This window comes from Oncorhynchus clarkii, chromosome 14 (genome assembly GCF_045791955.1).
Source record: "Oncorhynchus clarkii lewisi isolate Uvic-CL-2024 chromosome 14, UVic_Ocla_1.0, whole genome shotgun sequence".
NCBI lineage: Eukaryota > Metazoa > Chordata > Actinopteri > Salmoniformes > Salmonidae > Oncorhynchus > Oncorhynchus clarkii.
Window position 1 is genome coordinate 34,154,719 of NC_092160.1, and position 25,111 is coordinate 34,179,829.

A 25,111-nucleotide genomic window follows, 5' to 3' on the forward strand; every position below is an offset into this window, starting at 1 on the left:
GGGAAAGGGGAAGGGGACATGGGAAGGGGAAATGGAAAGGGAAAAGGGGATACCTAGTCAGACTGTAGCAGGTTGACGTTTATTGTCATAAGACTTGTCCTGGAGGCAGAACTGAGCGATTTTCCCTTAGGCAGGCCAGCTGTAAAGTCAACATTCATGAAAACAAACATTTACTTTTTGGTCTTCATTTAAGGTCATCATTAGGCATTAGGGTTAGTGTTGTGGTTAAGGTTATGGTTAGGCATTAGGGTTAGTGTTGTGGTTAAGGTTATGGTTAGGCATTAGGGTTAGTGTTGTGGTTAAGGTTATGGTTAGGCATTAGGGGTAGCGTTGTGGTTAAGGTTATGGTTAGGCATTAGGGTTAGTGTTGTGGTTAAGGTTATGGTTAGGCATTAGGGTTAGCGTTGTGGTTAAGGTTATGGTTAGGCATTAGGGTTAGCGTTGTGGTTAAGGTTATGGTTAGGCATTAGGGTTAGTGTTGTGGTTAAGGTTATGGTTAGGCATTAGGGTTAGCGTTGTGGTTAAGGTTATGGTTAGGCATTAGGGTTAGTGTTGTGGTTAAGGTTATGGTTAGGCATTAGGGTTAGTGTTGTGGTTAAGGTTATGGTTAGGCATTAGGGTTAGTGTTGTGGTTAAGGTTATGGTTAGGCATTAGGGTTAGTGTTGTGGTTAAGGTTATGGTTAGGCATTAGGGTTAGCGTTGTGGTTAAGGTTAGGGTTAGGCATTAGGGTTAGTGTTGTGGTTAAGGTTATGGTTAGGCATTAGGGTTAGCGTTGTGGTTAAGGTTATGGTTAGGCATTAGGGTTAGCATTGTGGTTAAGGTTATGGTTAGGCATTAGGGTTAGTGTTGTGGTTAAGGTTATGGTTAGGCATTAGGGTTAGTGTTGTGGTTAAGGTTATGGTTAGGCATTAGGGTTAGTGTTGTGGTTAAGGTTATGGTTAGGCATTAGGGTTAGCGTTGTGGTTAAGGTTATGGTTATCCTGCAACACACGTCATACTATTAAAGTATCCACAGTCCTAAAACGTTGAGTATTTTATAAACAATAACAGGATCTAGAAAGTTCTCAGAGGCTTCTTTGTTTAGACCATGAAGACAAATAAACACTGTTAATAAACAGACGGGGTTGTGGGAAGACAGAAGAGTTAACCAGCTGCATGGGGCTCAGACAGTGACAGGTGTGCTGGGTGATTCCACTAACTTGGTGCCTTTTGAGAAGCGTAAAAAAAAACACACACTGTTTCCTTCTCTCCCTGTGTTTCCTTCTCTCTCTGTGTTTCCTTCTCCCTCTGTTTCCTTCTCTCTCTCTGTGTTTCCTTCTCTCTCTCTGTTTCCTTCTCTCCCTGTTTCCTTCTCTCTCTGATTTCTTCTCTCTCTCTGTTTCTTTCTCTGTTTCCTTCTCTCACTCTGTTTCCTTCTCTCCCTGTGTTTCCTTCTCTATCTGTTTTCTTCTCACTCTGTTACCTTATCACTCTGTTTCCTTCTATCTGTTTCCTTCTCTATCTGTATCCTTCTCTCTCTGTTTTATTCTCTCTCTGTTTCCTCCTCTTCTCTGTTTCCTTCTCTCTCTCTGATTCCTTCTCTCTCTCTGATTCCTTCTCTCTCTGTTTCCTTCTCTCTCTCTGTTTCATTCTATCTCTCTGTTTCCTTCTCTTTCTGTTTCCTTCTCTCTCTCTCTGTTTCCTTCTCTCTCTTTCTGTTTCCTTCTCACTCTCTGATTTCTTCTCTCTTTCTGTTTCTCCCTCTGTTTCCTTCTCTCTCCCATATTCCTTCTCTCTCGGTTTCCTTCTCGCTCTGTTTCCTTCTCTCGCTGTTTCCTTCACTCCCTGTTTTCTTAGGCGTCATCAACACTCTGACCTCTCTGGACCGGGAACAGCAGTCTGAGCACAGTATCGAGGTAGGAGACTGAGACACCTGCTTGTCATTAAACAACATGTGAATTTTTTACGAGATCGTTAAAAAGGCCTGAAATGAGAGCTTAAACTACTCTATAAATTATCCGTAACGTGTGTGGTCTTGATAAATAACATTTCTCACCAAATATATGTGATTTGTGATACATAAAACTTTTTTAAATGTAATTTAAGTCTCAATCAATCCTCCATATCCTACTGTTAGACTAACCCGTCTTCCCCCTCTTCCTCCTCTCAGGTGATAGTGTCAGACAACGGAGCCCCTCCTCTCCGCTCCACCTCTACAGTGATCATCCAGGTGCTGGATGAGAACGACAACAGACCCCAGTTCAACCACAAGCTCTTCCAGGTCTGCTTCTATTGGCTCTTTGGGGTTTCGGGTCAGCGTCCTAAAGGGCACCCTATTTCCTGCATAGGCTGTTTTTACACAGGCAGCCCAAATCTGATCTTTTTTCCACTCATTTGTCTTTTGTCCAATAACATCAGATATTTTTCTTATTTTTTCCCCCCTAATTTCATGGTATCCAATTGTTAGTATTTGTTACTGTCTTGTATCATCGCTACAACTCCCGTACGGGCTCGGGAGAGACAAAGGTCGAGAGCCATGCGTCCTCCGAAACACAACCTAACCAAGCCGCACTGCTTCTTAACACAGCTCGCATCCAACCCGGAAGCCAGCCACACCAATGTGTTGGAGGAAACACCGTGCACCTAGCGACCAGGTAAACGCGCACTGCCCCTGACCAGCCAGTGCGCGATGAGACAAGGATATCCCTACCGGCTAAACCCTCCCTAACCCGGACGGCGCTAGGCCAATTTTGCGTCGCCCCATGAACCTCCCAGTCGCGGCCGGCTGCGACAGACCCTGGGCTCGAACCCAAAATCTCTGGTGGCACAGCTAGCACTGTGATAACATCAGATATTTTTTTCAGAGCTGATCTAATTAGTCAAAATACCAATTAGTGAAAGCAGTGGTGGTTCAAGCTTGTATGGCTTCCTGGGTGAACCCCCCCCTTCAGCCCCCCAGGGCTATCTTCTGTATACCAACCCTACCTTGTCACAATACAACTGATTGGCTCAAATGCATTAAGAAGGAAATACATTCTACAAATTAACTTTTAACAAGGCACACTTGTTAATTTAATTGCATTCCAGGTGACTACGCATGATGCTGGTTAAGAGAACTACAAGAGTGTACAAAGCTGTCATCAAGGCAAACTTTTTAATATAAATTTTTATTTAACCTTTATTTAACTAGGCAAGTCAGTTAAGAACAAATTCTTATTTACAATGACGGCCTACCACGGCCAAACCCAGACGACGCTGGGCCAATTGTACGCCGCCCTATGGGACTCCCAATCACGGCCGGATGTGATGCAGCCTGGATTCAAACCAGGGACTGCAGTGACACCTCTGAGATGCAGTGCCTCAGACCACAGCGCCACTCGGGAGCCCAAAAGGGTGGCTACTTTGAAGAATCTAAAATACTAAATATATTTAGATTTAACACTTTTTTGGTTACTACATGATTCCATATGTGCTATTTCATCGTTTTGATGTCTTCACTATTATTCTACAATGTAAAAATAGTACAAATAAAGCAAAACCCTTGAATGAGGAGGTGTGTCGAAGCTTTTGACTGGAACTTTGACCGGTGCTTTGACCGGTGGCTTGCGAAAGTATTCACCCCCCTTGGTATTTTTCCTATTTTGTTGCCTTACAACTTGGAATTAAAATAGATTTTGGGGGGGGGGGGGTTATATCATTTGATCTACACAACATGCCTACCACTTTGAAGATGCCATTTTTTTATAGCATAACTATTCACTCCCCCCAAAGTCAATACCTTGTAGAGCCACCTTTTGCAGCAATTACAGCTGCAAGTCTCTTGGGGCATGTCTCTATAAGCTTGGCACATCTAGCCACTGGGATTTTTGCCCATTCTTCAAGTTGGATGGGTTTTGCTGGGGTACGGCAATTTTTAAGTCATACCACAGATTCTCAATTGGATTGAAGTCTGGGCTTTGATTAGGCCATTCCAAGACATTTCAATGTTAAAACATTAAAACATTTGAATGTTGCTTTTTCTTATTTTGTCTATGTGTAGGGCCATTATTTTGCTGGAAGGTGAACCTCTGTCCCAGTCTCAAATCTCTGGAAGACTGAAACAGGTTTCCCTCAAGAATTTCCCTGTATTTAGCACCATCCATCGTTCTTTCAATTCTGACCAGTTTCCCAGTCCCTGCCGATGAAAAACATGGGATGGTGTTCTCGGGGTGATGAGAGGTGTTGGGTTTGTGCCAGACATAGCTTTTTCCTTGATAGCCAAAACCTCAATTTTAGTCTCATCTGACCAGAGTACCTTCTTCCATATATTTGGGGAGTCTCCCACATACCTTTTGGCGAACACCAAACGTGTTTGTTTATTTTTTTCTTTAAACGCAGCCATTGTGCACTACTTTTGACTTGGACCATATCTGGTTAAAATTAGTGCACTAATTAGGGAATAGGATGCCATTCAGCCCTACTTACTATTAAAGCACTTTGTGTCAGCTACTGATGTAATAATGGGCTTTTATAAATAAATGTGACTGATTAATTCATTGATTGGTTCCAGGTAAAACTACCTGAGCAACACAGGGGTCAGGGGGCGGAACCACAGGCGGAGGTGTGTCGGATGGTTGCCCAGGACGATGATGAAGGGCCCAATGCTGAGGTCACCTTCAGTCTCCAGGACAATCAGGACGAGAGGTTTGAGATCCATCCAGACACTGGGGTTGTGACGGCACACAGGGACTTTACAGCTGGCAACTACAGCATCCTCACGGTACGTGGACAACCACATAGTTAACATGTTCCACAGATTCATCTGCTTTTCACAACCACACGCAATGGTGGAGCACTCTTTAGGACACCTATTCCAAAACAAAAACAACCGCATCTTCTTTCATGACTCTCGTTCACAAGTAGAGTGTAAACGTGCATGTGAAGTTGCATGGGAACACCATTGTGATGAACACCAACCCTGTCATGTTCTCATGTAGTGTGATGAGTAACACAAAGATCCACACACCAGCGCAATAACATTAGCATTGTCTCTCCATCCCATCCATTCCCTCTGTCAGATCAAAGCAGAGGATCATGGGAGTCCGGTGAGATCGTCGACAGTCCGCCTCGACGTAGAGTGGATCTCCAAGCCGACGCCCACCTCCGATCCGCTGACGTTTGACGAGCCACACTTCACCTTCGCTGTCATGGAGACGGATCCTGTCACTCACATGGTGGGGATCATCCTCACGGAGACACAGAGTCTACTGTGGTATGACATCACAGGTGAGGACTAACATCGGTTACTCTGACGTCAAATCAAATCAAAGCAAAGCACATTTTTATTGGTCACATACACTTGGTTAGCAGATGTTAATGCGAGTGTAGCGAAATGCTTGTGCTTCTAGTTCACAGTAATATCAGTAATATCTAACAAGTAATCTAACAATTTCACAACAACTACCTTATACACACAAGTGTAAAGGAATGAATAAGAATATGTACATATAAATACATGGATGAGTGTTGGTCGAGCGGCATAGGCAAGATGCAATAGATGGTATAGAGTACAGTATATACATATGAGATGAGTAATGTCGGCTATGTAAACATTATATAAAGTGGCATTGTTTAAAGTGATTAGATGTGTTTAAAGTGATGTGTGGAGATGTGCAGTATGTTGTGTGTTGATGATATGGACCATGCATAAGTACAGCCAAGTGTTTCTTTAGTGTGTAGAATTACAGCCTATTTTATACAAACTAACATCCTGGAAAATATGATCAGATGTGTTTAATTTAATGTTTTTCTAGCAAAAGTTATATTAGTGGACACAATAAAGACTTAGAGTAAAGTTACCGTAAAAAGTAGTTGTTTTATTAAACTGACCAAACGGAATGAGTCAAAATGATCTGTCAACATTTCACACATTTTTGGAATGTACTTAAAGGCAAGTCAAAATGTGACCAATCAAAGACTGCAAATGGACTGTGAAGGAAAAGAGATTATTATTGATCATGAGAATCTGGCATGGAGCCGTACTCTGTGAGTTTTGCTGTGCGCTGTGCGTTTTGCTGTGAGTTTTGCTGTGCGCTGTGTGTTTTGCTGTGAGTTTTGCTGTGCGCTGTGTGTTTTGCTGTGAGTTTTGCTGTGCGCTGTGTGTTTTGCTGTGAGTTTTGCTGTGCGCGGTGTGTTTTGCTGTGAGTTTTGCTGTGCGCGGTGTGTTTTTCTGTGCGCTGTGAGTTTTGCTGTGCGCTGTGTGTTTTGCTGTGCGCTGTGAGTTTTGCTGTGTGTTTTGCTGTGCACTGTGAGTTTTGCTGTGCGCTGTGAGTTTTGCTGTGAGTTTTGCTGTGCGCTGTGTGTTTTGCTGTGCGCTGTGAGTTTTGCTGTGCGCTGTGAGTTTTGCTGTGCGCTGTGAGTTTTGCTGTGTGTTTTGCTGTGCACTGTGAGTTTTGCTGTGCACTGTGAGTTTTGCTGTGCGCTGTGTGTTTTGCTGTGCGCTGTGTGTTTTGCTGTGCGCTGTGTGTTTTGCTGTGCGCTGTGAGTTTTGCTGTGAGTTTTGCTGTGCGCTGTGTGTTTTGCTGTGCGCTGTGAGTTTTGCTGTGCGCTGTGAGTTTTGCTGTGCGCTGTGAGTTTTGCTGTGTGTTTTGCTGTGCACTGTGAGTTTTGCTGTGTGTTTTGCTGTGCGCTGTGAGTTTTGCTGTGCGCTGTGAGTTTTGCTGTGCGCTGTGTGTTTTGCTGTGCGCTGTGAGTTTTGCTGTGTGTTTTGCTGTGCGCTGTGTGTTTTGCTGTGCGCTGTGTGTTTTGCTGTGCACCATGTAAACTATAATGGTAGATTGAGTTCATGTCACTCTGCTGTTGAACTGAGCAGCCTGGTCTCGATGTGGCAGATAAGACCTCAGCGAGGGGCAGGGGCCCATTGTGTGTGTGTGTGTGTGTGTGTGTGTGTGTGTGTGTGTGTGTGTGTGTGTGTGTGTGTGTGTGTGTGTGTGTGTGTGTGTGTGTGTGCCCTACACGCCAGCACGAGGGGAACAAAGCCAGATTTCCTCAGATGAAGGGCCAGGACACGACAGGATAGGTAGAGCCTGACTCTGATGGATGATCTGCCTCACGTGGCCACGTGGCAGAACACGTTGTTGACCCTTTGCTAAAGTATTCATTGACAATGAAATGAACTTGGATTAACTAAAAATAAGATTTTTTCTTTATTTTTGCTATTTTCCACATTGTAGAATAATAGTGAAGACATCAAAATGATGAAATATCACATATGGAATGATGTAGTAACCAAAGAAGTGTTAAACAAATCAAAATCGATTTTATTTTTTTGATTCTTCAAAGTATCCACCCTTTGCCTTGATGACAGCTTTGCACACTCTTGGCATTCTCTCAACCAGCTTCATGAGGTTGTCACCTGGAATGCATTTCAATTAACAGGTGTGCCTTTTTGAAAGGTCATTTGTGGAATTTCTTTCCTTCTTAATGCATTTGAGCCAATCAGTTGTGTTGTGACAAGGTAGGGGGAGTATACAGAATATATCCTTATTTAGTAAAAGACCAAGTCCATATTATGACAAGAACAGCTCAAATAAGCCAAGAGAAATGACAGTCCATCATTACTTTAAGACATGAAGGTCTGTACATCCGGAAGTTTCTTCAAGTGCAGTCGCAAAAACCATCAAGAGCTATGATGAAACTGGCTCTCATGAGGACCGCCACAGGAAAGGAAGACCCAGAGTTACCTCTGCTGCAGAGGATAAGTTCGTTAGAGTTAACTGCAGCCCAAATAAATGCTTCACAGAGTTCATGTAACAGACACATCTCAACATCAGCTGTTCAGAGGAAACTGCGTGAATCAGGAATCCATGGTCAAATTGCTGAAAAGAAACCACTACTAACGGACACCGATTAGAAGAAAAGACTGGCTTGGGCCAAGAAACGTAATGGACATTAGATCAGTTAAAATTTGAGATTTTTGTTTCCAACCGCTGTGTCTTTGTGAGATGCAGAGTAGGTGAACGGATGATATCCGCCTGTGTAGTTCCCACCGTGAAGCATGGAGGAGGAGGTGCTTTGCTGGTGACACTGTCAGTGATTTATTTAGAATTCAAGGCACACTTAACCAACATGGCTACCACAACATTCTGCAGCGATAAGCAATCCCATCTGGTTTGAGCTTAGTGCAAAAATTATTTGTTTTTTCAACAGGACAATGACCCAACACACCTCCAGGCTATGTAAGGGCTATTTGACCAATAAGGAGAGTGATGGGGTGCTGCATCAGATGACCTGGCCTCCACATTCACACAACCTCAACCCAATTGTGATGGTTTGGGATTAGTTGGACTGCAGAGTGAAGGAAAAGCAGCCAACAAGTGGTCAGCATACAGTATTTGGGAATTCCTTCAAGACTGTTGGAAAAGCATTCCAGGTAAAGCTGGTTGAGAGAATGCCAAGAGTGTGCAAAGCTGTCATCAAGGCAAAGGGTGGCTACTTTGAAGAATCTAAAATATATAAGTCACTGACAGTGTCACCAGCAAAGCACCCCCACACCATCACACCTCCTCCTCCATGCTTCCCGGTGGGATTCACACATGCGGATATCATCCGTTCACCTACTCTGCATCTCACAAAGACACGGTGGTTGGAACCAAAAATTTCAATTTTGGACTCGTCAGACTAAAGGACAGATTTACACAAGTCTACTGTCCATTGCTCGTGTTTCTTGGACCAAGAAAGTCTCTTCTTATTATTGGTGCCCTTTAGTAGTGGTTTCATTGCAGCAATTAGACCACGGAGGCCTGATTTACAGTCTCCTCTGAACAGTTGATGTTGACATATGTCTGTTGCTGGAGCTTTATTTGTGCTGCAATCGGAGGTGCAATTAACTCTAATGAACTTTGAAGAATCTCAAATAGAAAATATATTTTGTTTAACACTTTTTTTGGTTACTACATAATTCCATATGTGTTATTTCATAGTTTTGATGTCTTCACTTTTTTCTACAATGTAGAAAATAGTTTTAAAAAATAAAGAAAAACCTCTTGAATTAATTTGTGTGTCCAAACTTTTGACTGGTTCTGTACATTAACCGAAGCATGGCACTTTAGATAGTGTCTTGAAAAGAACTTGCTGGATAAATGTGGCAGCCAATGCAATTCTAATGTGTTGACCTCAGATTTCCAGCTTTTCATATGACTTGATCTTTGACTGTGACAGCTGCTTTTCAACCCATTATATATTTAAGCAATCTATGATTTTTCTTTCAAACCGTCTGGCAATATTTTTTTATCTGGGCATTGAATACTTTGGATGTTTGATTTTTCCACAGGTTAGCGTTTTTCATCATGAATCTTGTTCTACAGGCAGCTCTGCAGAGTGGTCACTAGCTAGCACAGCCACAAAGTCATAAAATCTGATTTTAAACCTAACCTTAACCACACTGCTAATGCCTAACCCTAACCTCAAATTAAGACAAAAAGTAAACAACCCACTGGGCACACACTGGTTGAAACAACGTTGTTTCCACGTCATTTCACTGAAATTACGTTTAACCATTTTTTTTATCCATTATTTTACCAGGTAAGTTGACTGAGAACACGTTCTCATTTGCAGCAACGACCTTGGGAATAGTAACAGGGGAGAGGAGGGGGATGAATGAGCCAATTGTAAACTGGGGATTATTAGGTGACCGTGATGGTTTGAGGGACAGATTGGGAATTTAGCCAGGACACCGGGGTTAACACCCCAGAGAGTCAGGACACCCGTTTAACGTCCCATCCAAAAGACGGCACCCTACACAGGGCAATGTCCCCAATTCACTGCCCTGGGGCATTGGGATATTTTTTAGACCAGAGGAAAGAGTGCCTCCCACTGGCCCGCCAACACCACTTTCAGCATCATCTGATCTCCCATCCAGGAACTGACCAGGACCAACCCTGCTTAGCTTCAGAAGCAAGTCAGCAGTGGTATGCAGGGTGGTATGCTAGGTAGTATACGGTGTGGTATGCAGGGTGGTATGCTGCTGGCAATTTGGAATGGACGTTGAATTGACATCTGTGCCCAGTGGGAAGATTCATGCCAATAAACATCAACGTGAGTTTTTTTCAAATGTTGCAAAAGCACCAACTAGAAATCTAAACATATCTTAATTGTTCAATAATGCTCAACATTTTGTGGGAGAAGTGACATTTTAAAAATTCCCTATTTTCATGTAGTCTCACTGGAAATATTAAAAGGCAATGCCTGTTTAAAATGGAGTCATGTGAGCCTTGAAAAGGTGCATCTATTTCTTAATAAACACCATCTGGCTGAACAAGCAGGAGCTTTACCCCTACTGTTCACGGCGTCTGTTGAAAGTGTGTCGCTGCCAAATGTTTCCCCTTAAAACAATTGTGTTACACTTATTCTGGTACACTTGGACATGGGGGGGGGGACCCTTTTCTGCAACCTTGTTTTCTGTCATTAATACATACATGGCTGAACATGTGAGGATGACGGTGGTTCGTTGGCCCCATACTGGCAGATTGTTGGCTTTTTGCTCTCAGTAAAATGAGGCGTAGTATGCACAGGAAGTAATACTTCTTAACTGTTGAGGGTGCAACACAGTATGTGTGTTTGTGGCCATGTTCAGTGAGAGGAGGGCCTCTTAGCTCATATTCCATATTCACACGCACTCATTCGGGGCGATGGACATCATTCAAAGCGGTGAAATAGTCGTTTTTTGGAATGTTTTGTTGGTGTTCTTCATTTCCAGTGGACGCTCCAAACAGCTGCCCACACGTCCATCTGTAGAAAGAATGATCCTCCAATCACAGCCAAGTCATTATGGTTCTGGATGACACACCTGTGTGTCACAACTGCCATATGGGCTTTCACTCACTCCTCCCATAAGGCTATTGGGGTCAGTCTCAGTGGCAGACACATATGAAGCCAAACATCCTGAGGGGCTCTGGGCAGGCTTCCATTGAGGCCTTTCAACGGTCAAAATTTCAAACTGTCAAACTTCAAACTGTCGTTGTATGGGGTGATTGAATGATATTGATTTATTTATACCGTCTCCTATCTGTTGTGTTGTTCCCAGGCGGCGACGAGGAGCAGGACTTTGACATTGAGAGGAACACAGGCAGCATCGTGATCGCCAGGCCTCTGGATGCAGGGAAGAAGTCCAACTATAATTTGACTGTACAGGTTACAGACGGGCATCAGGTCGCAACCACACAGGTGATACACACATGAAATACATAGTAAATTAGTAGGTATTATGGTAAAACTGTAGATTAAGTTGCTCTGTCTGTCTGTCTGTCTGTCTGTCTGTCTGTCTGTCTGTCTGTCTGTCTGTCTGTCTCCTAGGCATATATCCAGGTGCTGGACATGAACGAGCATCGACCCAAGTTCATGACGTCCATCTACGAAGTCAGAGTACCGGAAGACACCTCTCCACGGAAGGACATCCTCCACATCTCTGCTCAGGACCAAGACAGCAACAGCAAACTCATCTACTCGCTCCACGGAAGCGTCCATCCAGACAGCCTGAAGAGCTTCCATCTGGACCCTAAGAGTGGTGTTCTGGTCATGACTGAGCAGCTGGACCGTGAGAAGCTTTCTGTGCACACACTCATTGTGATGGTAATGTTGTTGGTGTTTTTTAGTCATCTCCCTTACCATTTGAAAACATGGAGGATCTAAAGTACAGCGTATCTATCATAACAGTTCTACAAAGTAATCTCTGTCAGATTACAGCAATCATTTTTTTCTGGTTATCTAGGAGTTTTTATTTGGATTAAGTTAACGTCCCCCACTGTCCCGCTCTCACCATCTCATTTTACTCCGTAGGTTCGAGATCAGGAGATCCCAGTGAAAAGAAACTTCGTGAAGGCAGTGGTTTATGTGGAGGACTGCAACGACCACTCTCCTGCCTTCCTGGCGGCCGGCTATGAGGGAACTATCACCGATCTGGCTGCGACTGGGACAGAGGTGCTGCGTGTCAAGGCTCTGGATAAGGACATGGGGAGCAACGCTCAGATTACTTACTCCCTTCACTCAGGTACAACACAGATCAGAGATTATGGGGGGTAGATTATGATGGATTTGAATTGTGAATGTTTTTAGCATTCTTTAAAAGAGTATAGAAGTATATTCTATTCTAAAACCATTATTTGAGATAGTTTTGTACTTAACCCTCACATATAGGAAAATGTGTTGACAATTTAAAACATTATATACACCAAAAATACGTTTGTAAAATTATTTGTTCATTTTTATTTGGTCATTGTTCATCTTTCCAGGGAATGTGGACAACACCTTTGACATTGATGGCGAGCTGGGGAGTATCACTATCGCCAAACCTCTGGACAGCCTACCCCAGGAGCAGTTTCATCTGACAGTGAAGGCCACAGACCAGGGTTTTCCCCAGCACAGCGATCTCTGTTCTGTCTCCATCACCGTCCTGCTCTCAGACAGAACCCCTCCCAGGTTAATACATAAAGTAGTATTATGTAGTTTGATCATTCTTAAATGTTTTCATTTGTAAATTGTATCAAATAATTCAACGTCAGCTGCTATTGATATTGTGTACTGCTTTCCTAATTGCTAATAAAAAACATTATCTTTTCTGCCTCCCAGGTTCCCCTCTGATGAGTTCTTCTCAGAAGTCAGTGAAGCCAGTCCCCTGGGAACTCCCGTGATCACTGTCTCAGCAGCCAGCCCATCCGCAGTCCACTACAGCATCAAAGATGGAGACCCTAACGGAACATTCCAAATCAATGCAGAGTCCGGAGTTCTCTCTGTCCAAGCAAGGCTCAACTTCGAGAGGTGTTTCTCTTACAGACTCAAAGTGCGTGCCAGCACCTCGGCAGGAGCCTCGTCAGATACGGTTGTTTACGTCTATGTGATAGATGAGAATGATAACCCTCCGGTGTTCCTCCAGGAGAAATTCCATGGCCAGATTAGTGAGTCTGCTCACATAAACAGCATGGTGATGGGGGAGAACACACCTCTGGTGATACGAGCCTCTGATGCTGACAGGGACTCTAACTCTCTCCTAGTCTTCCATATCCTAGAGCCGGAAGCGATGAAAGTCTTCAAGATAGATCCCAGCATGGGTACACTCTCTGTGATATCTGAGGTGGACTTTGAAGAAACACCTGAGTTTAGCTTCAGCATTCAGGTACGGGATTCAGGGGAACCGTCGCTGTGCGCAGCAGAGCCAGCCAGAGTCACAATCCGTGTCCTGGATATCAATGACTGTACCCCCAAATTCTCTAGGCCGGTATACGAGTCGTCCATCATCTTCCCTCCCGTCAGAGAGATGGAGGTTGTACGGGTCATGGCACAAGATGCAGATTCAGCTGTCTCGTACAGCATCACAGAGGGCAACCTTCAAGATGCTTTTCTCATTCATCCTTCCACTGGTGCTATCTCTGTAAACAATGTTTCAGAGTTTAAATCATTTTACCAGCTGCTGGTAAAAGCCTCTGACGGCCTGTACAAAGACCTTGCCACAGTTAAGATAAACGTCACCAACATAACAGCAGGCGGCCATCTTAAATTTGAGCAGGGATTGTATGCAGCCACCATTGAGGAGAACTCGATGACGGTCAAAATGTTAGCTGTGTTGAGAGCTTCAGGTAGTTACTTGAACGAGCCTCTGATTTACTCGGTATTGAACCCAATGGGACGGTTTGCTATAGTCCCAACATCAGGGGTGCTTGAGACCACCGGCGTCCCCTTCGACAGAGAGGAGCAGGATGTCTATGACATAGTGGTGGAGGTGAGAGACATGAGGAGTCCCCCTTGTTGGGCAATAACCCACATCAGCGTTTACATAGCTGACATCAATGACAATCCACCAAGGTTCTTGAACCTGCCTCACTCCATGATGATCTCTGAAGACACAGAACCAGGAGATGTAATCTTTCAAGTCATGGCGTCTGACAGTGATCTTGGAGAAAATTGCTCTATTATGTACTTGTTGGAGGAGGATTTTGATCTCTTTAGGATAGACCCTTATGTTGGTGACGTGTCCCTTCAGTGGCCTATAGACTTTGAAGCTACTAATAAATATACCCTGACTGTCCTGGCCACAGATGAGGGCTCGCCCAGTTGGACCACTTCAGCAGAGCTGAGTATCACGGTGAGAAATCGCACCAACCCCATTTTTCAGACTTTGCTCTATCTTCTGAAAGTCCCTGAAAACATATCTCCCTTCACCACCATCTTGCATGTACAAGCAAGAAACCCTGAGGGATACCGGCTTATTTACAATCTGGAAGAGAAGAATGCCTCAAAAAACTTTCACATAGATTTTAAAACAGGGGTGTTGAGCGTCACTGATTTATTGGACTATGAGAGCCAGACAATGCATCTATTGACGGTACGAGCCACTGACTCTGTGACAGGCTCCTTTTCAGAGGCCGCTGTCGAAATAGAGGTTGAAGATGTTAACGATAATGCTCCGGTCTTCTCCAAGCTGACTGACACAGTGGATATACCTGAAGGATTACCCATAGGCACGTCTGTATTACAGATATCAGCTACAGATAGAGACTCCGGCAGAAATAGAGACTTAACCTTCCATATTTTGGGGATGGGGGAAAATGAAACGGACTTCTTTAAAATAGACCCCCAGAGTGGTCTAATTGTTACGACACAGGTGTTGGACTATGAGAAGACAAAACACTTCCAGTTAAAGATCAAAGCCATAGATAATGGCACGAACCCGTTGAGCAGCGATGCCTATGTCATTGTTAACGTAACCGATGTCAACGATAACCCTCCAAGCTTCTCCAAGACCCACTATCAGGCAACACTGGATGAATTGGCCAAATGTGGCCACATCGTCATAAAAATCCAAGCTTCGGACCCCGACACCAGAGACTTGAACAATCTACAGTATAAGATCCTCTCAGGTAATGAGGGAAGATACTTCGCCATCAATGAATCCTCCGGGATTATTTCTTTTTCTAACGTTTGCAAGAGAAATGTGGACCCATTCTACAACCTCACCGTGGCTGTGTCAGATGGAGTTTTCCAGAACACAGCCCCTGTGAACATTGATATGATGAACACTAATAAACACAGTCCCTATTTCAACAAAAACATTTACGAGGCGGAACTAGCTGAGAACGCTGAGGCTGGAACACGTGTGATTCGCCTGGCCGCCATAGATCCTGACGATGGACCTTACGGCAGCGTGGACTACACAATCATCAACAAACTGGCAGATGACAAATTCTCCATAGACAAGAATGGACAGATCGTAACATCTCAACCTTTAGATCGAGAGAACCCATCTCAAAGAGTGATCGCCATCAAGGTGATGGCTAAAGATGGAGGAGGGAAAGTAGCGTTCTGCACTGTGAAGATTATCCTGACAGATGAAAATGATAATGCCCCTCAGTTCAAAGCATCAGAGTACCAGGTCTCAATCCAGTCTACTGTAAACAAAGGTTCTCCCGTGATTCAGATAATGGCATACGATGCAGACGACGGTAAAAATGCTGACGTCACCTACACCGTGGAGGAAGCAGAGGAAGTGACCCAGGACATCATCGAGATCAACCCCTTCACTGGCATAGTCAGCGTCAAAGAGAGCCTGATAGGTCAAGAGAACAAGATATTAAACTTCAAAGTCAAGGCTCGGGACGGCGGATTACCGTTCTACAACTCCACGGTTCCGGTGCAGGTGAAAGTAGTACCACCTGAGGTCTCTCTTCCGAAGTTCTCCGAGCCACTGTACACCTTCTCCGCAGCCGAGGACATCTCCATGGGAACAGAGATCGGGACGATCAAGGCCGACTCCGACATGCCAGTCATCTACAGCCTGGTCAATGGCAACACAGTGGAGAGTAACAGAGACAGAGTGTTTGCTCTGGATAAAGAGAGCGGTACTCTACTCGTCCAGAAGAGCATTGACCACGAGAAGACCAAGTGGTATCAGATAGATGTTATTGCTCAAGGCAACCACAACGGGACCGACGTAGCCTCGCTGGTGTCGGTCAGCATCCAGGTCCAGGATGTGAATGACAACGTGCCGGTGTTCGAGGCCAACCCTTACAAGGCCTTCCTGGCTGAGAACATGCCACCAGGAACCACCGTCATCCAGGTATGTTTTTTCAGATCTTTTTTTCATTGATATAATATTTTTGTACTTGAATGTTGTATGCAATTCTTTATGATTTCTGTGTTCAAGATGTGCAAAATCAAATTCCCTTTTTGGAGCAGTTTAGTTTTAATTCATTTATCCATTCATCCATCCAGGTGACTGCCAACGACCCTGACCAGGACACCAATGGACAGGTGACCTACACCTTGGAAGCCGAACCCGATGACATCACCGATGTCTTCTCCATCGACAGTGAGAGCGGTTGGATAATTACTCTGAGAGAAACGGACTGTGAGATGACTCAGCACCACAGCTTCACAGTGGTGGCTACTGACCACGGGGGGGAGGTTAAGCTCTCGTCCTCAGTTCTAGTGGAGGTGACGGTGACTGACGAGAACGACAACCCTGCTCGGTTCACGGAGGACGTGTACCATGGGTCTGTCATGGAGAATACTAGGCCTGGGGAGGTCATCATGAGCCTAACGACTGTTGATATGGATGTGACTAAAGAGAACAGGCAGATCACGTGTTACATCACAGGTGAGTCTTGTTGATTGATTCATTTGATTGATTGAATGATTGATCACATACACTTTTTTTGAAGTAGTTGATTAGTCGTTTTCTCAGGCCTACCAGCATTATGAACAATATTTAAATAAGAAAAAGATGGGCACAGTACTTCTCCAGAGCAATATATCTACTAGAATTGCGTATTATAACAGAGCTATATATCTACTATAATGGCTTATTATAACAGAGCAATATATATTTATACTATAGTAATGGCTTCTTATAACAGAGCAATATATATATACTAAAATCATGGGTTATTATAACAGAGCAATATATCTACTTTAATGGCTTATTATAACAGAGTAATACACTGCTCAAAAAAATAAAGGGAACACTTAAACAACATGCTATGCTTCCTGGCTGATGTTTTGGTCACTTTTGAATGCTGGCGGTGCTATCACTCTAGTGGTAGCATGAGACGGAGTCTACAACCCACACAAGTGGCTCAGGTAGTGCAGCTCATCCAGGATGGGACATCAATGCGAGCTGTGGCAAGAAGGTTTGCTGTATTCTGTCAGCGTAGTGTCCAGAGCATGGAGGCGCTACCAGGAGACAGGCCAGTACATCAGGAGACGTGGAGGAGGCCGTAGGAGGGCAACAACCCAGCAGCAGGACTGCTACCTCCGCCTTTGTGCAAGGAGGAGCAGGAGGAGCACTGCCAGAGCCCTGCAAAATGACCTCCAGCAGGCCACAAATGTGCATGTGTCTGCTCAAACGGTCAGAAACAGACTCCATGAGGGTGGTATGAGGGCCCGACATCCACAGGTGGGGGTTGTGCTTACAGCCCAACACCGTGCAGGACGTTTGGCATTTGCCAGAGAACACCAAGATTGGCAAATTCGCCACTGGCTCTTCACAGATGAAAGCAGGTTCACACTGAGCACATGTGACAGACGTGACAGAGTCTGGAGACGCCATGGAGAACGTTCTGCTGCCTGCAACATCCTCCAGCATGACCGGTTTGGCGGTGGGTCAGTCATGGTGTGGGGTGGCATTTCTTTGGGGGGCCGCACAGCCCTCCATGTGCTCGCCAGAGATAGCCTGACTGACGTTAGGTACCGAGATGAGATCTTCAGACCCCTTGTGAGACCATATGCTGGTGAGGTTGGCCCTGGGTTCCTCCTAATGCAAGACAATGCTAGACCTCATGTGGCTGGAGTGTGTCAGCAGTTCCTGCAAGAGGAAGGCATTGATGCTATGGACTGGCCCGCCCGTTCCCCAGACCTGAATCCAATTGAGCACATCTGGGACATCATGCCTCGCTCCATCCACCAACACCACGTTGCACCACAGACTGTCCAGGAGTTGGCGGATGCTTTAGTCCAGGTCTGGGAGGAGATCCCTCAGGAGACCATCCGCCACCTCATCAGGAGCATGCCCAGGCGTTGTAGGGAGGCCACACACACTACTGAGCCTCATTTTGACTTGTTTTAAAGACATTACATCAAAGTTGGATCAGCCTGTAGTGTGGTTTTCCACTTCATTTTTGAGTGCGACTCCAAATCCAGACCTCCATGGGTTGATAAATTTGATTTCCATTGATGATTTTTGTGTGATTTTGTTGTCAGCACATTCAACTATGTAAAGAAAAAAGTATTTAATAAGAATATTTCATTCATTCAGATCTAGGATGTGTTATTTTAATGTTCCCTTTATTTTTTTGAGCAGAGTATATATATATATCTACTATAATGGCTTATTATAACAGAGCAATATGTCTTCTATAATGGTGTATTAAAGCAGAGCCATATGTATCTACTATAATAATGGCTTATGATAACAGAGCAGTATGTCTCCTATAATGGTTCATTCTAAGTGTAAAAGTGACTACATTGACAGGAAGAAATGTGATGGTGATGACCAAACTCATGTAGGCCTCTAGGTAGCATTGGCATTGATGCATTACATTCAAATGTTTTTCCTCAGACGGAGACCCATTGGGCCAGTTCTCCATTGTGCAAGAGGGAGAGGAATGGGGGCTGGTCCTCAAAGAGTCTCTTGACCGTGAATCTAAAGACAAGTACTCCCTGAAGATAATCGTTACAGACGGGAGATTCGAGGCCCCTGCCACGGTAGAGGTCCATGTCCTAGACATCAACGATAACAGTCCTCTGTGTGTGCAGGTACGTCAGTATATATTTAGATTCCTGTAGATGATATACCACACGTCTTATGCAACATCTTAAACACGTTGTACCGACATAAGGACTTTGTAGCAGTTCATTACATACAGTTCCTTCTGAGAGTTTTCAGACCTTTTTCTTTTTCCAAATTATGTTACGTTATTATTCTAAAATGGATTAAATAAATACAAATCTTCAGCAATCTACACACAATAAAACTTAATGACTAAGTGAACATTTTGTTTTATAAAAAATGAATACCTTATTTACGTAAGTGTTCACACCCTTTGGTATGAGACTCGAAAATGAGCTCAGGTGCATCCTGTTTTCAATGATCATCCTTGAGATGTTTCTTCAACTTGATTGGAGTCCACCTGTGGTAAATTCAATTGTTTGCAATGTTTTCGAAAGGCACACAACTGTCTATAAAAGGTCCAACAGATGACAGTGCATGTCAGAGAGAAAACCAAGCCATGAAGTGCTCCGAGGCAGGATTGTGTCGAGGTACAGATCTGGGGAAGGGTACCAAAAAATGTCAACAGCATTAAAGGTCGCTAAGAACACAGTGGCCTCAATCATTCTTAAATAGTAGAAGTTTGGAACCACCAAGACTCTTCCTAGAGCTGGCCGCCAAGAAGAACTGAGTAATTGGTGGAGAAGGGCCTTAGTCAGGGAGGTGACCAAGAACCCAATGGTCACTCTGACAGAGTTCATCTGTGGAGATGGGAGAACCTTCCAGAAGGACAACCATCTCTGCAGCACTCCACCAATCAGGCCTTTATGGCCACTCCTCATTAAAAGGCACATGACAGCCTACTTGGAGTTTGCCAAAAGATTGAACTATTTGGACTGAATGCCAAGCTTCATATCTGGAGGAAACCTGAGACCATCCCTATGGTGAAGCATGGTGGTGGCAGCATCATGCTTGGGGTTGTTTGTCAGCAGCAGAGACTGGGAGACTAGTCAGGATCGAGGCAAAGATGAACAGAGCAAAGTAAAGAGTGATTCTTGATGAAAACCAAAGAATGGGAGAAACTCCCCAAATACAAGTCATACCCAAGAAGTCTCGAGGCTGTAAACGCTGTAATCACTTTACTGAGTAAAGGGTCTGAATACTTATGTAAATGTGATATTTCCTTATTATTATTTTTTAGAAATACATTTGCAAAAATGTCTAAAAACCTGTTTTTGCTTTGACATTATGGGGTATTGTGTGTGGATTGATGAGGGGAAAAAACAATGTAATCTATTTTAGAATAAGGCTGTAACGTAACTAAATGCGGAAAAAGTCAAGGGGTCTGAATACTTTCCAAAGGCACTCTACATAACACATCCATCAGCGGTAGCCTACCTAAGCATGAATGAAATGTGAATGTGTCAACAACTGCAATTTGACCTAAGATGTAGCTAACTATCAATGTTTCAGTTGCTGTACACAGAGGTCGTCATGGAGAATTCCCCGTCACGCATGTTCATACTGAAGGTTTCAGCGTCGGACCCAGACATCGGCACCAACGGACTAGTGTCCTACACCCTCCACGGCCCCAACGCAGACAAGTTCCATCTTGATCAAAAGACAGGTTAGAGGCATCTTTTATTTGGGGTCTAAGCAGAAAGAGGCCCCCTAATTGAAAACTGTTTTTGTTTGAGTTGAGAGATTGCATCTCCATTCTTACAAAATACTTAAACTGAGGTCTTCAAAGAAGACAAGATGGTGTCTACCGTCAGACCGACACAAAGGTTTGGTGTTTTTTCTATATTTGGTGCTTTGGCTTCTCATCAACCATACATCAACCTATTTGTCATAGCACAAGCCCATCATTAATCTCTCTTCATTATTGTAAGTCAAACAGAGCTCATAATCTTAAGAATGTGTGCTATCACATTACATATATGCCAGGAGAAGCTTTGATATGGCCTTCAATGCAAAGTAATGTTATGACACTGGTAGCACGGTGAATGACTACCAGAAATGTAAATATTTTGTGATTTATATGTACTTCTCACGGTTTTGTTCTTGATAGATTTCAGTAAATATTTTGTGATTTATATGTACCTCTCACGGTTTTGTTCTTGATAGATTTCAGTAAATATTTTGTGATTTATATGTACTTCTCACGGTTTTGTTCTTGATTGATTTCAGTAAATATTTTGTGATTTATATGTACTTCTCACGGTTTTGTTCTTGATAGATTTCAGTAAATATTTTGTCAAATGTTTTTAAAGAATGTAGAGGCCTACCCTCTGGCCCTTTCTCCACCATTTTGATATACATGTACATCTCAGTGTTTTTTTCCCACCATTGTGATATAGAGTACCAGTCAAAAGTTTGGATACACCTACTCATTCAAGGCTTTTTCTTTATTTGACTGTTCTACATTGTAGAATAATAGTGAAGACATCAAAACTATGAAAAAAACACATGGAACCATGTAGTAACCAAAAAAGTGTTAACCTGTTGAGTGTAGGGGGCAGTATTTTGATGTTTGGATGAAAAACGTACCCAACTGAAACTGCCTATTTCTCAGGCCCAGAATCTAGAATATGCATAAAATTGTCAGATTATGATAGAAAACACTAAAGTTTCCAAAACTGTCAAATAATTGTCTGTGAGTATAACAGAACTGATATTGTAGGCGAAAACCTAAGGAAAATCCAACAAGGAAGTGCCTAAGAGAAACGAATCTCCATGTTCCATTGCATGCCTTCCCTCCATTTAAAGGGCTATCAACCAGATTCCTTTCTCTATGGCTTCCACGTGGTGTGAACAGTCTTTAGACATAGTTCCAGGCTTTTATTCTGAAAAATGAGCGAGAAGGATCACATCGTGTCAGTGGATGGCTGGGTGCCAGCAGAGTTTTGCATGTGCAACAGCTTGGAGCAGACATTTTCTCTCTCTCTCCTATTTTAAATATGATTGATTATTTATTGTAAAAACAACCTGAGGATTGATTATAAAAAAACATTTGACATGTTTTTATGAACTTTACGGATACTATTCGGAATTTTCGTCTGCCCCGTCGTGACCGCTCGAGCCTGTGGATTTCTGAACATAACGCGCCAACCAAATGGAGGTATTTTGGATATAAAAATAATATTTATGGAACAAAAGGAACATTTATTGTGTAACTAGGAGTCTCGTGAGTGCAAACATCCGAAGATCATCAAAGGTAAGCAATTCATTTTATTGCTTTTCTGACTTTCGTGACCAATCTACTTTGCTGCTAGCTGTTTGTAATGTTTTGTCTGCTGAGAGAGATGTTCTTACATAAACGCTTGGATAGCTTTTGCTGTAAAGCTATTTTGAAATCTGACACACCAGGTGGATTAACAACAAACTAAGCTGTGTTTTGCTATATTGCACTTGTGATTTCATGAAAATTAAATGTTTTTAGTAATTTAATTTGAATTTGGCGCTCTGCAATTCAGCGATGTTGACGAAAATGATCCGGCTAACGGAATGGTTGCGCCAAGAAGTTGTTTAAACAAATCAAAATCTATTTTATTTTTTAGATTCTTCAAAGTATCCACCCTTTGCCTTGATGACAGCTTTACACACTCTTGGCATTCTCTCATCCAGCTTCACCTGGAATCCTTTTCCAACAGTCTTGAAAGAGTTCCCACATATGCTGAGCACTTGTGAGCTGATTTTTCTTCACTCTGCGGTCCGACTCATCCCAAACCATCTCAATTGGGTTGAGGTTGGGTGATTGTGGAGGCCAGGTCATCTGATGCAGCACTCCATCACTCTCCTTCTTGGTCAAATAGCCCTTACACAGCCTGGAGGTGTGTTGGGTCATTGTCCTGTTGAAAAACAAATGATAGTCCCACTAAGCGCAAACAAGATGGGATTGCGTATCGCTGCAGAATCCTGTGGTAGCCATGCTGATTAAGTGTGCCTTGAATTCCAAATAAATCACTGACAGTGTCACCAGCAAAGCACCCCCACACCATCACACCTCCTCCTCCATGCTTCACGGCGGGAACCACACATGTGGATATCATCCATTCACCTACTCTGCATCTCACAAAGCCATTGGCGGTTTGAACCAAAAATCTCAAATTTGGACTCAAAGGACAAATTTCCACAAGTCTAATGTCCATTGCTCGTGTTTCTTGGCCCAAGCAAGCCTCTTCTTATTATTGGTGTCCTTTAGTAGTGGTTTTATTGCAGCAATTCGAAGCACCACGAAGGCCTGATTTACAGAGTCTCCTCTGAACAGTTGATGTTGACATATGTCTGTTGCTGGAGCTCTGTGAAACATTTATTTGTGGTGCAATTGGAGGTGCAGCTAACTCTAATGAACATTGAAATATATTTTGATTTGTTTCACACTTTTTTGGTTACTCCATGATTCCATATGTGTTATTTCATAGTTTTGATGTCTTCACTATTATTCTACAATATAGAAAATAGTAAAAATAAAGAAAAACCCTTGAATAAGTATGTGTGTCCTAACATTTGACTGATACTGTACATCTCAGTGATTTTTCCCATCACCAACAGTCAGTTTCATCTATGCTTAGACTAAATCTATCCATCTGTATATTGTATGTGAGGCCCTCTGCTCCACTAGGAGATGGACTTAGAAGGAATAAGTTATCTATAATATGTTAATCTAATTATCTATTCTTCTTCTCTGTGACAGGGGAGTTGTTTACCCTGGCCCAGTTGGACCGGGAGAAGATGATGGAGTATGATCTGGTAGTTAAAGCCACGGATGGCGGAGGTCGCTCCTGCCAGGCAGACATTTTACTCATGATCCAGGATATGAATGACAACCCTCCCAAGTTCTCCAACAACCACTATGAAGTCACCGTGTTCGACAACACCACCGTCAGGACACCCATCGCCGTCATCTACGCCAAAGACCCTGACACTGGTAAGTTATGTTATTGATATAAAATGAAAAGTGTAAACATTCTGAGGGAGAGTCTGAAGGGGCTTTGCTGATCTAGTTATTATATTTCATGTGCTAAAATCTATAGAATCAGAATCAGAATGACTAGAATGGACATTTGCATTCTGAGGCATGGTTTGAGGGGCTTTGTCTGATCTAGTAATTATATTTCTATGGTAGAATCTAAATGTCCCCTTTATGTATCAGAGGCTCTACTCCTATATACATCCCCAGGTCATAAAATGGAGACTGTTCTCCTATTCCTCAGGTGATAACAGAGAGACTATTCTCCTATATACTTCCTGACTGCCACCCACCTCCACATAATATTTCATGGCCCTAAACCCCGCCCCCTCTGTGGATATAACCAACGGGATTGCAGGATATGAGTCAACAAGCGCATCACTAATTTATGCATATTTAATTTAAAGATCTAGGCATCTGGATTGACGAAAAGCTATCTTTCAAAAAAACATGTTGATACGTTGATTAAGAAATTAAGAATTCAAATAGTCTTATTCTATAAGAACAGGTCCTGTCTTTTGTTAAATAGCAGAAAACAAATAATTCAGTCAACATTTCTGATGGCTTTAGACTATGGCAATATTGTCTATATGAATGCAGCAGCCAATACACTGAAGTCATTGGATGTAGTTTACCACAGTGCACTACAATTAGTTATGGGTATCAAGTTCAGGACACATCGCATGCATTCTGTATCAGAAACTGGACCTCTCTGAAGTCTCGTAGAGCGATGCATTGCGCTCTTTTTTTTGTTGTCTTAAAAGCATAAACTCTTGCATAAACTTCTGCCATACCTTACCTCATTGTTCACCTTCAGACGTTTAAGCTACCAGACCTGGAATCAGGGATGGGTAAACCTGGAGAACCCTTCAATATCTACTGAGTTAGGGCAATCATTTTCTTTGTTTTTTTTGCTCTTCTCATCAAATCAAATTTTATTTGTCACATACACCTGGTTAGCAGATTTAATTAATTAATGCGAGTGTAGCGAAATGCTTGTGCTTCTAGTTCCGTCCATGCAGTAATCTCTAACAGTAATATAACCTAACAATTTCACAACAACTACCTTATACACACAAGTGTAAAGGAATTAATATGTACATATAAATATATGAATGAGTGATGCCCGAACGGCATAGACAAGATGTAGTAGATGGTATAGAGTACAGTATATATATATGAGATGAGTAATGTAGGGTATGAAAACATTATATAGATTGGCATTGTTTAAAGTGGCGAGTGATACATGTATTACATAAAGATGACAAGATGCAGTAGATGGTATAGAGTACAGTATATACATATGAGAGGAGTAATGTAGGGTATGTAAGCATTATATAAAGTGGCTAGTGATAAATTGATTACATCAATTTTTCCATTATTAAAGTGGCTAAAGTTGAGTCAGTATGTTGGCAGCAGCCACTC

At 43.0% G+C, this 25,111-nt stretch overlaps 1 protein-coding gene across 1 annotated transcript in view; it reads left to right on the forward strand.

The window, feature by feature from the left end:
• The window catches only part of LOC139366553 (protocadherin Fat 2-like), a 73,530-nt gene that overhangs the window by 16,793 nt on the left and 31,626 nt on the right, over window positions 1–25,111 (forward strand). The window contains exons 4-16 of the mRNA XM_071104173.1: window positions 1,839–1,897; window positions 2,152–2,262; window positions 4,531–4,740; window positions 5,039–5,246; window positions 11,044–11,183; window positions 11,313–11,588; window positions 11,796–12,006; window positions 12,248–12,434; window positions 12,585–16,065; window positions 16,221–16,605; window positions 18,565–18,761; window positions 20,188–20,341; window positions 23,411–23,644. Of these exons, the coding sequence (XP_070960274.1) occupies window positions 1,839–1,897; window positions 2,152–2,262; window positions 4,531–4,740; window positions 5,039–5,246; window positions 11,044–11,183; window positions 11,313–11,588; window positions 11,796–12,006; window positions 12,248–12,434; window positions 12,585–16,065; window positions 16,221–16,605; window positions 18,565–18,761; window positions 20,188–20,341; window positions 23,411–23,644 (5,853 nt within the window). The remainder of the gene's footprint in view (window positions 1–1,838; window positions 1,898–2,151; window positions 2,263–4,530; window positions 4,741–5,038; window positions 5,247–11,043; window positions 11,184–11,312; window positions 11,589–11,795; window positions 12,007–12,247; window positions 12,435–12,584; window positions 16,066–16,220; window positions 16,606–18,564; window positions 18,762–20,187; window positions 20,342–23,410; window positions 23,645–25,111) is intronic.